The sequence below is a fragment of the Girardinichthys multiradiatus genome, chromosome 12 (genome assembly GCF_021462225.1).
Source record: "Girardinichthys multiradiatus isolate DD_20200921_A chromosome 12, DD_fGirMul_XY1, whole genome shotgun sequence".
Classification (NCBI taxonomy): domain Eukaryota; kingdom Metazoa; phylum Chordata; class Actinopteri; order Cyprinodontiformes; family Goodeidae; genus Girardinichthys; species Girardinichthys multiradiatus.
Window position 1 is genome coordinate 38,976,962 of NC_061805.1, and position 13,063 is coordinate 38,990,024.

Consider the following 13,063-nt stretch of genomic DNA (forward strand, 5'->3'; position numbering starts at 1 on the left):
GGGCATTCAATGTTGGTTATTTTTAGCCTTGCTGCTTATGTTCAGAGATTTCTCCAGATTTTCTGAATCTTTTGATGATGATGAAATCCCTAATTCCCTTTCAATTGTACGTTGAGAAACATAAACTGTGGGACTATTTGCTCAAGCAGTTGTTCGCAAAGTGGTGAACCTCGCCTCATCTTTACTTGTGAGCGACTGAGCCTTTTGTGGATGTCCCTTTGAAACCGAATCATGACACTCACTTGTGTCCAACTGACCTGTTTACCTGAGGAACTTCTCCTGACTGATACCTTTGATACCTTCAAGAACCCCTCATGACGACTACTAAATCGAGGCACGTGACGTCGCCCGGTACGGCGGAGCCGGGGTCCCACCCTGGAGCCAGGTCTTGGGTCGGGACTTGTCGGAGAGTGCCTGGTGGCTGGGTTGCTCCTCGCGGGACCCGGCCGGGCCAAGCCCAGATGAGAGACACGAGGCCATCCCCCAGTGGGTCCACCACCTGCAGGGGGAACCATGAGGGACCGGTGCAAAGAGGATTGGGTGGTGGACGAAGGTAGAGACCTCAGCGGCCTGATCCCCAGATGCTTAGGCTGGCTCTAGGGACGTAGAATGTCACCTCGCTGGGGGGGAAGGAGCCTGAGCTTGTGCGGGAGGTCGAGAGATATCGACTAGAAATAGTCGGGCTCGCCTCCACGCACACGGTTGGTCTACATTCCCACCCTCACCTATGGCCATGAACTTTGAGTCATGACCGAAAGAACAAGATCCCGGATACAAGCGGCTGAAATGAGCTTCCTCCGTAGAGTGGCCCTTATAGAAAGGGTAACGAGCTCGGCCATCGGGGAGGGGCTCGAAGTAGAGCCGCTGCTCCTCCACATCGAGAGGAGCCAGTTGAGGTGGTTCGGGCATCTATACCAGATACCTCCTAGACGCCTTCCTCGGGAGGTGCTCCAGGCACGTCCCACTGGGAGGAGGCCCAGGGGATGGCCCAGGACACACTGGAGGGACTATGTCTCTCAGCTGGCCTGGGAACGCCTTGGGCTCTCCCCCGGAGGAGCTGGAGGAGGTGTCTGGGTAGAGGGACGTCTGGGCGTCTCTGCTGAGTCTGCTGCCCCCGCGACCCGGTCCCGGATAAAGCAGAAGACGACAAGTACAAGTGATACCTTTGTATAAATGGAGCCCTTTATAACCTCACCGCAAACCGCTTAAGTTAAAAGTTGCAAATGTGGAAAGATCAGTAAGGTTTATTTAGGGACGTTTAATTTTGTTTTAGGTTGATCATGTTTAAAAAATAACTTTTTATTTACTTTTTACTAGTTTTAGTAAGTGAAATGACGTTTAAATGATACTAGATCAGAATTAACATTTTGATCCATCTGTCACAGTTTGTGTTTTATGTGCCTCTCTACTCTTCCTTCAGGCTCTGGGACCGTGATTTCCAATGCAAAATGTACTTTCATCTTAACAGAGGACCATAGGCCAATGCTTTACCTCTTTACTCCAGGTTAAGATGCTTCTGACAGTGTCTCTATTTCAAGGTTGACATAACACAAGGAATGCAGCGGTTGAAGCTGCTGTCCTGGTTCTGGGTGGTAAGTCTGTATGGAATAAGTTGAATAGTTCACACCTCATGAACCCCCCAAACTCTTGAATAAGCTTTGCTTCACAATCCTCTCAATGCTGCGGTTATCCCTGTTGCCTGTGCACTTTTTCTCACCACACTTTTTCCTCCCACTAAACATTCTAATAACATGCTTGGATACAGCCCTCAATATTATTGACAGCCCAGGTAGATTTTGATTTTATTTAAAATTATTTTCTTTCAACCAAGAACTTTGTTCTTGACCCCCGCTCTGTCTGTCTTAGTCATTGTGTCCTTGGGAGAGACACTTCGCCCTCCTTGCCTGCTGATGGTGGTCAGAGGGCTCGGTGGCGCCTGTGTATGGCAGCCTCATTTCTGTCAGTGTGCCCCAGGGTAGCTGTGGCTAGATTGTAGTTTACCACTGTCAGTGTGTGAAAGTGAGTATGAATGCGTGAATGACTAATTGTAGAGTAATTCACCACAGACCCCTTTGGGTCTTGACTTGATAAAGTTCTATACAAGTTAAACCCTTTTTATATTTTCTGACCAGCTTCTTTCACATTTTCGCTGGTATTTTGATTATTTATCTTTTGGTGATGGTATCTCATGATAAGCAACACATTCAAGCTCGCTCACACACACACCACACACACACACATCTTATAGGACTCCACGCTTTCTTTTCATTGGCTGCGGATTATCTTTGCGATCAGGTGAATAAACTGTGCCTCCTCATGCAGGGTGCGTGGGGCAAGCTATAAAACTCGACGGTAGCCTTTCTCGCAGCTCCGTTTGCACATTTGCGCTAATCTGGTGGAAACATGGAAACTCCTGACAAGTCTAGCACCGCTATTGCGTTCGTCTACAGGGGGACATTAGTCCACTCGACCCCTAAGGAGGCGCTGCAGATCCTGGAGGATGCGCTCCTAGGAGTTGACTCAGAGGGAAAGGTTTTTGCGACTCTTTTGTCCTATTTGTTGTATTTATTTTGTCTGTTGGTAAAATTGTTTTTGATTTGATCACATTTCATTTGCGCAAAAGACAAAATGAAAACCGATTGGTAAAACATAACTTTGCTTTTTAGGGCTGGGTTGAAACGTAATTCTGTTATTTAAAAATTGCAAGGTGGACTCTGACAGTCTGGATATATAATAAACTTCTACCAAGGAGTATAACAAAAGAAGAACGAGAACTTTGCGACACGGAAGAAGATCTCAATAATATGTGGGATAACTGTTCGCTACTGCTTGCTTTTGTTGTATAATTATGTGGCAAGATCTTTGGCACATTGGGGTTTAATATTTGATAGAAGGTTATAAAGAAATGTTGAATGCTAAAAAAAAATGATCGAGAGTGCTTTCTTTCTCTGTTGTTTCTGCCCGCTATGACCAGTGTTTGAATTTTATTATAGTTTTAGGTAAAAGGATGCATTTTACGGAACAAAACTCATGTTCCTCCAAACTATGTTCCTCTGCCATTCAAACAAATAACATTTACAAACAAATAACATTTACTATCTGAGTTTATAGTCCATGCTTTCTCTTAGGATATGTGGTTCCCTTAAATCTCACTGAATCTTATTCTGCCATCAGATTGCTTTCATTGGGGAAGGAAACGAGTCACATAAATTGTCTGAGATTTTTAGATTTAGCCCATCTGCAGTCACTCAACTCGACCAACAGTGAGTAAAAGTGTGAATCAGTTGTGATGTAAAATGTTCTGGACATTTTAGTGTCCAGAAATTAATTTTGTTCTATGTGAAAACAAATAGCTATAACAGAAACGATTCCTTTTTTACATTTTTACAGCTTGTTGATGTTTTTCTGTCCTCCAGTGAGTTCTTGATGCCTGGAATGATAGACACCCACATCCATGCGTCCCAGTACAGCTATGTAGGCACAGCCCTGGACATGCCTCTACTGCAGTGGCTCAACAACTACACCTTTCCCGTGGAGTCACAATTTAAGGACTTAGAGTTTGCAAATAAAGTGTACACTCAAGTAGTGGTGAGTTTGCATATTTAAAAAAAAATTTCATAACATGTTGGGTAAAGACAGTGATAAAACAATGAGCTTTGTGGCATTTATACAACATGTTTTCCTAATAGAGAACACTGAAATTACACAGTAATACTGTAGTGAAATATTGCTTTGGTTTTCTTCTTAGAAAAGGACTTTAAGAAATGGAACAACTACTGCGTGTTATTTTGCCACCATACACACTGATGCATCTCTTCTGCTTGGCCAGATTACAAGTAAGGTGTCAAACACACAGACGCACCTTAATGTAAAGCCATACTTTAGAAATAACTAGTTTTATTTGGTGTTTTCTGTCTGTAACTAACCTGTGGTGTTTTATCCTTATGAATAAATAGCTGCAGATAGTATAAAAAACAAGAATAAAATATATCTATTCAACTGCACACACTTGATTTCATTTTGATGGTGAACTTGAAGCTTTGTAACACTGATATTCTTCTTTACGTAAAATAATAAGGAAAGGGGAAGCCCCAGTAATATAATGTGTTCCCTAAAGTGTCATTGTAGGCATCTGCAACGATGTGTCTCATAAAGAAGTCTCAGCTAATATCATTAAGCTCTGCTGCCATTGTCATAAAGTGTCTTGTGAATGTGATCATCACATATTTCTCTAGTTGTAAAGAAAACATCAGATTTTTACTTTTGGTTGCTGTATTTACTCTCCACTCAGCTGAAGTGTGTTTGGAAGCAGAGTGGTCCTTCACCTTTATGCCTTATCCTTGTCATCTCACTCTCACTGCATTGCATAACACTGGGGGTGCGCTGGAAAATACGTGGAACGCTGCAAATGTACTGAATAGAGCTCTGGATTGGCAGCTTTAAACTGTCATTTTATGTAAGCAGGGTCATTAAACTTTCAACTTTGTACTGTTCTGACCAGTTTGACCAGTTTTTATGTAGAGAACTGTCAGACATTAACACTTGTCTGAGCACATATCCATGTTTCAGGATTGTACAGCAACCATATATGTTTATTTTGTTTCAACTTAATTAGACTGGCTTATTGTTGCATTAAGGAGACAGAAAATGTACTACCTGTACTGTAATGCATTTATAAAGAGTCCTACCAGAGTGACTCATAACCGTAACCTTGGCCAACCTGCTGATCACATACGTCACCTGTGTCCCGGAAATACTCTTTTCTTCTTGTAATTAAGTTACCTTGGATGTTATTGTGCTATTGAATAGCCTAAAATTGTGCTGGGCATGTCCATACATGATAACTTTGTCCCTCGAGCTTACAACAAGAAACACACAGATGTAACCAACAGAACTGATTAAACTCAACTTCGTTGTCCCAGGTCCAGGCTTTTGGTTTAACCTTCTGTACAAGGCGTTTTCTTAATGAAACAGTTCAGTAATTATCACTAATTATTCAGCGTGATGATTACAGGGAAGGTGGTTTAACAAGTTGAAAAAGGGTTGAGCAATTGTAATATTATTGGGGGATTGTTCTTGTTTTCTATTGAAACTTGGTTGTCAAGAAACAGAGTTCTAAATGTTCTCCAAGTGTTCTAAGTTGAAAGCAACTGGACTTATTGTTTTAAGGAGCAGAGGAAAGAATATGACTCAACCCAGATTTTTTTACTCAAAAAGTGATACCAAAGTGCTTAAAATGCCTGTCTCATAGTCCATCCTTTTCTACCTTTAGTTTACTTTCTTACACCATATGCTAAAAATAAAGTGACCAGCATGGCAGCTACTGGTTCTTATCGATAACGACAATATCAGATAACAGATTATCTTGTAGCATTATGACAGTATGATTTGGAACATTATTTATGTGAATCTCCTCTAACACAACTTTTATTGAAATAAATCATATCTCTTATTGTCTTTCTACTCATACCAGATGACACTAATTAAGAAAAGCTTTGACATGCAGCAAAGGTACTTAGCTTGAAAACAACACATAGGAGATATTATGTGGATTTAAGTTAAGCTCAATATTATTCATTCCCCTGGCAGATGTAGGTTTTTGGAAGTAATATAGCGCTATTATTTGGAGTGGCCCAGCCAGACTCCTGACTTGAGTTTGACAGAAAATCTGTGGAGGGAGCTAAAGATTAGGGTGGTGGCAAGGAGGCCTTTTAACCTCAAAGACTTGGAGCTCATTACATTGATAAAATACAAAAGGCTGTTCAGCAAATATAAGAGGGGTTTGATTGCAGCAATACCATCAAGATTTTTCCATTTATTATTTATAAGGATATACATCATTTTTGACATGTTATAATAAATAAAAGTAAAATGAAAGCAAATATATTTAAATTTGACTTTAAATTAATTATATTTATAATTTATATTACTTTTACATGATTTTATAATCATTTGAGAGATGCCTTTCTCATTTCCAATCAGAAACAAACTTCTTGGTTAAATGAAAATCATTTACCATCTAAATCTGCCAGGGGTATGAATAATTCTGGGCTTAACTGTAGGTGCAGGCATCACAGAAAAATACTAGCCCTGCCTTTTTATTATGTACAATGTAATAAATACTGTTCAGGGCACTATCTATTTGCCATATTTTTCTGATTGTATTGTTCATGATGCATTTGCAGATGATTTTGGGCAGCGTGCCTTAGTAGGGAAGGTGTGTATGGACCGAAACGACGCTGTGCAGCATTACAGAGAAACCTCTCAGGAGTCTCAAGATGAGACCAATCGGTGGGTACTGATCAGTTTATTTAGTAGACTTGTCAAACAGCATGTTCACATTTGAAATTGCTTATTGACAACATATTTGGGCCAGCAATTTTCAAAAAGTGCAAGATCATTTTTGCCAGATTTTTCTTGCATATTATTTTTCTCATTTTTATTTTATATGTATCTCACCACTGTCAGTGTGTGAATGTGTGTACGAATGGATGGATGACTGATTGTAGTGTAAAGAGCTTTGGGCGTCTCTATGGACTTTATAAAGCACAGGTGCAGGCCATTTACCATTTTATTTGTTTTGTTCCATTTGATTTTGTGTTGTCAAATAGTTTCAAACATATCAGTCATGTTTCAGAGAGAATTACTTTATCTTTAGGCTGAGTTTGATAAATATATTTTCTTTGCTTTTGGGCCTTATCTATATGAACTGTTTAAAGTGTTAAACAACATTGTTACATTGAAAGGTTTACCTCACTTCCAGTTAAGAACATTTTGTCCAAATACCTACTATTTTTTGCAACCACTTGTTGGTAAAACATATAATGCTACCTTAAAGACAATAAGCTGGTCAGTTTGAGAGGAAAAGAAACACACCAAACCATGAAACCTCCACTACTATTCTTTACAATTGGTATATGACTCTTACCCTGAAAAACTGTCTTTCAGTAGGTTATTGCGTCTATTGTTATTATGACCCAGAAGTAAGCTTAAATTTATTGTCTCTACCATTATCCAAAATGTATCTGTTACATTTATCAAAGCATATGAGCAGGTACCCAGGGTGGCATTAGAAGGGGGCACAACACCAACATTAAAAAAAAATAATTATTTGTTATTTGGGCCCTGACCAAGTTTCATATTGCTTGCATGCATGTGCACTCAACTGGGAGTTGGCGACCCCAGTGAGCAGGCTTGCTGCTAAAAGTAGGGAGATCCAGCTCTGTTTGGCTGTTAGTCACGTTGAGCCCACAGGGGCTGAGGCATTAGTTACCCTCTGAGTTTTTCTGTTCTTTTAGTTGGAGTGTCTAAGCTCAACCTTTAACAATAATATGAAGAAATTGTATTTCACAAACTGCACCGTAGTGGGGGTTGGGGGCAACAGAAGGAGGCGTTAATCCAGGGCACCATTCATACAAGAATCACAACTGTATGAACTTAACGAAACATGAAAAAGTAACAAATACTGTTTGAAACAAGATAAAAATTTTCTTGTTAAATTATTTTAGGAAAAAAGCAAAGCTTTCTATTGAATATGCCAAATTACTAGTATGTATTGCAAATCTACTTTTTTTCTGAAGCCAGACTCCAGGTTGCTGCTTACAGTTTCCATGTTCTCTTTGTACCTCCATGGGTCTTCCTTGGGAATTAAACTGAGTGTGTGTATTTGCTTATTTGTTTGTGTCTTGTGTCTCTGTTTTGTCCTGTGATGCACTAGCCACATTACCAATGTGCACAATATCTCTTGCTCAGTGACCATTGGAAAGGGCCTACCCCAAACACCCATCCCCTGGCATTCAGATTTTATTCAAGTGAAGCAGACAGAATTAACAGATTTTTAAAGTGGAGAAATTCCCTGAGGGAGCATCTTTAGTTACAGCAGATTAATTCAGCAAGGCAGTTTACAGACTTTAATGAGTTGTTTCTCTCCTAACGTGAAACATTTAAGTCTTGGCGCCTCAGATTGTCTTTGCAATAATGGGACAGTTCTTATGGTAGTCAGCGTTCAATTCTAAATTTATTTTTCTGTTTGATGTCAACTACATATTTATTTTATGAAGAAGGTGCATCCTTATGTGATGTTATTCCCAGAGAGCTATTTTAGGGTACATTTCATTACATTGTCCTTATCAATTATATTCTTAGAATGGTGTTCGTCTCACACTTATCCCCACATAATAACACAATGGATTGTCTAACAAGATATGTTGCACTTATTTATGCATTAATGTTTTTTTTTTCCTCCAAAAGGTTCATCAAAGAACTACTAAACAAAAAGGTAGGATTCTGTAAAATATTTGTAAAGAAACTGGACAGCACTGTTGTCTGACTGCTGGTTCTGGGGGGGATGGGTGGTCCTAACAGTACCCTCTGGTGAAGCCAGTGGTCACACCACGTTTCGCACCGTCCTGCACAGAAGCCTTGCTTGCTCAGCTGGGAGCAACTGCCAAGAATAACAATCTGCATATTCAAGTGAGTTCACAGAGGCAACCTGACCCCAAGGATCATTTATTGTTGAACCTAATCGGATTTATTTATTTATTTCAGAGTCACATCAGTGAAAACCTTGAGGAAATAAAGCTCGTAAAGGAGCTCTTTCCCAAATCAGAGTCTTATTCAGACGTCTATCGCAAATGCAATCTTCTAACTGACAAGGTGAGGGTACAGTCCCATCCAGGACTGGTTGCGGTCAAATATTTGGTGCAAGAATGTAAATGCTTGCATAAAATTGGACAAACTGCTCATAATCCTCTCAATATGAATGCCTCGCAGACTGTTATGGCCCATGGCTGCCACCTCAGTGATAAAGAGTTGGCTCTGTTCAGGGAAACAGGAGCTGCCTTGTCCCACTGTCCCAATTCAAACTTCTCGTAAGTCTTTCCTCAGAACAACAATAAGGTCAATGATTTGCAGAACACAGATTTTATCTTAAAACCAGGACAGTAAGACATGGAATATCATTGTTTAATCATTGAAACTTGTAAAATTGATTCCTATGGATTTCAGAAAATAAACAGATGGCTCTAAAGGGTCCAGGGCTGATAAGACAGTCCAGACAGTAAAAAAAAACATGAAGTCATTTTTACAGTTTTTGGTCTGTTTGTTTTACCAGGTTGTGCAGTGGACTGTTAAATGTACGCAACGTCCTGAATCACAAAGTGAAGCTGGGGTTGGGTACAGGTGGGTGAAAATGTTTTACCTTACATCAAAGTCTGAAACAGCATCTGATTTTGAAGTTATTTTAATGATTTTAACCAGTCACCTCATCAGCAGGCATGCAAATCAACTCAGTTTGGGTTATTAGATGAGGAAACATTTAGTTTTGCTTTGTTATCTAACAAAAATTAAATTAAGTTACCTTGTCCGTAACACATGTCAGTGAATGCCTGCAACCTTCTGTGTTTGTGCTGCATCAGATGTGGCAGGAGGCTACTCATCTTCTATGCTTGATGCTGTAAGAAGAACTCTGGACGGATCCAAAGTCCTGACCATCCAGGACCGAGAACACAAAACACTCACCTTTGAGGAGGTCTTCAGACTGGCCACACTGGGAGGCAGCCAAGGTGAGACCCAAACATGAGACGTCATTCAGCAAAAGTAGTATCAGTGTCTAGATATTACTGGGCTGAGTTGTTGAGCTGGGTGTCACTGTTTGGGATCACAGGCAGAGTTGAATCATCGTTGTACCCCATATTCACCTCCACATTCACTTCTAGTCGGTGGATTTTCATCTCCAAAACAGCCAATTTCTGTAAAAGTTTGTCGAAGTCCTCTGTGGTGAAGGGAGGCATTTTGTGCTGAGTAGTTGGCATCAACCTGTCCTTTCGGGTTCGATTATAAAAACATCAAAATCCTTAAAAAAAAAATAAAAAAAATAATAATCCTTTGGAGTCGCTGGTAAGAAGTAGTTTTAGATCAACATTTCCGTAATTTTGGCTAAGAGATAAAAAGTTAGGAGTAAAAGAATGCAAGCAAGCAGGGACCTTAGGAGAAAAGCGTCTGAGCAGGTAGAGAGGTGGAAGCGGAAAACTAACACAGCATGTAACCTTGACCACACCATCACCATGGCTACATGGTGGTGGCACCATTATGCTGTGGAGATGTTCTTCATCAGTGACTGGGAAGCCGGTCTAAATTGATGGAAACCATATTTGAGAAAATCTGGGGGAAAAAATCAATGAATACTTTGTTAGGTATTGTTAGCATTTAAAATGCCCTCTGTTAATGTTGTACTATTTTTGTGTCTTTACCGTTTTGAAAATGTTGTTCATGAGTGGCTGAAATAACATTTTTCTGTATAACAGTTTAAGCCATGTAATTTTCCATCGTGCTAGTTTAAAAGGCAGTGTAAAAGGAAGCCAGGTGGTCAGTTTTACGTATGTGCTTGCACTCTTTTTTTTTTGCTCTCAGCAGGCAGTCAAATGATTATACTTGACTTTTAGACCAAAATATACTATTGCCTGCACTCTTGTACTGGAATTCAGTTCAGTCTGATTGCATGTGTGGATGGTCACAGATATGATTTCAGACTGTTAAATGTAATTTCATAGAGACAATCAAACAGTTTGCATTTCTCTTTGTAGCCCTGTCCCTGGATGAGCAAACAGGAAACTTTCAAGTGGGAAAAGACTTTGATGCCCTGCGAGTTAATGTGGCTGCTCCAGGTGGACCCATCGACCTGATCAAATATGAGGAACCACAGGTAACAGAGTAATGTCCAAATCTATTTAGGCCTAAAGTTGATAAAAAGCAAAAACTCCAGCTTAGTTACAACATGAATCTGTATTTATTTGGCTTTCAGATTCGTTTGGAGAAGTTTTTGAATTTGGGTGAGCTTTTGTTTCCTTTTTTTATTTATTCACATCTTTTGATTTTAGTCTCCCAGTTCTCATATGTGTAACTTCCCTAACTTATTCTTGGACAGGTGATGATCGAAACATTGTGGAGGTGTTTGTAGCTGGGAGGAAGGTGGTGCCTTTCAGAGAGGCATCAGCAGACAGAACTACTACCTTCCTCACAGGTTCAGATAAATCTGACTGAAGTAAACAAACACACGCTGTGGCTGCCTCAACTGTATTTTTGCACTAAATTAGATAAATGTGAGTGAAATTTTGTACACCTCGGGATATTTTTTATATTTTAAGACCTACTATGAAATTAAGTTCAGGTCAAACAAGCCTGAGTTCAACCGAGCCTGAATTTATTCTCTAAACATTACAGGACGTTTATTCAGGACATGGGGGACTTAATCAATACTAGGAAGTTTGTACTTTTAAGATAGCTGTGGGACTTTCATTACTGCTACTTATGCACTTTTTTCATCTATTGAACAACAGTTTTTTTTTACCTATTCCCTTTTGAACAACCAGTAACATAGGATTTGGTGCTTCTCAGTGCGCTCAGGGTGCAAAAGCTGCAGTGGTTTGATGCTCCCATTTTCATATCTCAATGTTGAAAACTTCTTTGTGAATCAAAAGCCATAATTGTGCTCTAATCACTGGACACTCCAACTAAATGCAGCCATTCAAGTGTTTAAAGCAGCAGAGGTGCATGTGTATTGAATTTTAATGTATCCAATTTACTTTTCTTGTGATTATTCCTTTTTTGCTGTAGCAAATTGGAGCGTTGACGTGAAAAGAGAAATATTTAAATGTCTTTTTACACATTCCTTACACATTCAAGAATTACAGAAAACTATTTATAATTTTTATTCTAAATCTAATTACTAATTAAAATAGTTTGGTGATTAGATGTTTGGTTCAAGGGAATATACTGATAAAGGATTTATTTGTGTATTTTGTAACACTTTTACATGCACTTTTTAATTATTAGGAAATTAAGAATAATACGCACTTAACATTTGCACTTTTCTTGAAGTTGCTGATTTTAACTTGACATATGACACTGTGTCTGAGTCATTTTCCATGTGAAGATCATGTTATGTGAAAAAATGAAATGTGAAAATATAAATAAAGAAATGTGCAGATGCTGTTTTGATTTTATTTTTTATGTTGATCATTTGTCATTTGAGATTTTGGATAAGATTTAAATTAATAGTAAAACAACTGATTCAGTTCAGGCTGGTGGTGTGGGGTTTTAGCGCACCACATATAGAGGCTATAGTCCTCAAAGCGGCCGTCCAGGGTTCAGGTCCCGGACTCGGCGACCTTTGCCGAATGTCTCCTCCTCTCTTTGCTCCTCCTTCCTGTCTACCTACTATCAAAAATAAAGGCCTCTAGTGCCAAAAATATTCTTGAAAAAAAAAACAATTTGGATCTCTTCTAATTACAGATCATTACTGGGTGTATTAGAGAAGAGGTAATACAAGCCCAGCCACTGCTGATTTAAAGCTATGGTACAGATTGTTTGAATTGGGGTTCTGTGAAATAGTTAGTAGTCCACAGTACCTTACCTGCCGTAGATAGATGTTTTATCAAAGGGAAAACAGAAAACGTTTCTTATTAGAGCAAGGTTAGGTTTTGTCAGACTGAGGTCTTCAAACAAAGTAATTTTCTGTCAAAGTCAAACTCAGAAATGGCATACCGTGTGAGCCAGTTTGACCCAATGCTCTGTGAAGTAAGTGAAATTTAATTTAAATAGCACCTGTTTGACAGATAAGAAAAGGCTGCACAAAGAAAAAAAAAAGAGTAAAGGGCAGACCATAGTCGGGCATACTTGACTCCGCCAGACATGTAAAAAGGTCAAATTTTACAATTACATACGCGGTGTCACGCAATAAATTGCTTGGTGGGATAAAGTCTCCACATTGAACTGTTTTATATGTGACACACTGCTCTGAGCCATTGGCGAGTATGAGCAATTTTACTGCCACTCTTTGCACCTTACTGACAGATTTATTACCCTTCTTTGTCCCTAGTGTGGGATGGCAAATTACAGTACAGGCCAAAGGTTTGGACACACCTTCTCATTCAAAGAGGTTTCTTTATTTTCATGACTACCTCTTGAAGCTCATCAACAGAATACCAAGAGTGTGTGGAGCAGTAATCAAAGCAAAAGGTGGCTACTTTGAAGAACCTAGAATATAAGACATATTTTCAGTTGT

General features: G+C 39.4%; 1 protein-coding gene across 1 annotated transcript; it reads left to right on the forward strand.

Moving 5' to 3' along the window:
• The first annotated feature begins 2,314 nt into the window (after nucleotides 1-2,314).
• Nucleotides 2,315-11,991, forward strand: gda (guanine deaminase). The gene is made up of 14 exons (XM_047380560.1): nucleotides 2,315-2,532; nucleotides 3,175-3,263; nucleotides 3,417-3,588; nucleotides 3,749-3,836; nucleotides 6,186-6,291; nucleotides 8,251-8,278; nucleotides 8,365-8,472; nucleotides 8,548-8,655; nucleotides 8,773-8,870; nucleotides 9,113-9,180; nucleotides 9,417-9,563; nucleotides 10,584-10,702; nucleotides 10,802-10,829; nucleotides 10,925-11,991. The coding sequence occupies exons 1-14, from the start codon at nucleotides 2,404-2,406 to the stop codon at nucleotides 11,038-11,040; spliced, it is 1,404 nt and encodes a 467-aa protein (XP_047236516.1). The 5' UTR covers nucleotides 2,315-2,403; the 3' UTR covers nucleotides 11,041-11,991.
• Nucleotides 11,992-13,063: the final 1,072 nt, after the last annotated feature.

What these genes read in the sequence shown, in the direction of transcription:
- gda (XM_047380560.1), top strand. Translation starts at nt 2,404, where the DNA reads ATGGAAACTCCTGACAAGTCTAGCACCGCTATTGCGTTCGTCTACAGG. An exon ending in AAGAACTACTAAACAAAAAG is followed by an intron (nt 8,279 to 8,364) that starts GTAGGATTCTGT and finishes TGGTCCTAACAG; the next exon opens with TACCCTCTGGTGAAGCCAGT. An exon ending in TGTCCCAATTCAAACTTCTC is followed by an intron (nt 8,871 to 9,112) that starts GTAAGTCTTTCC and finishes TTGTTTTACCAG; the next exon opens with GTTGTGCAGTGGACTGTTAA.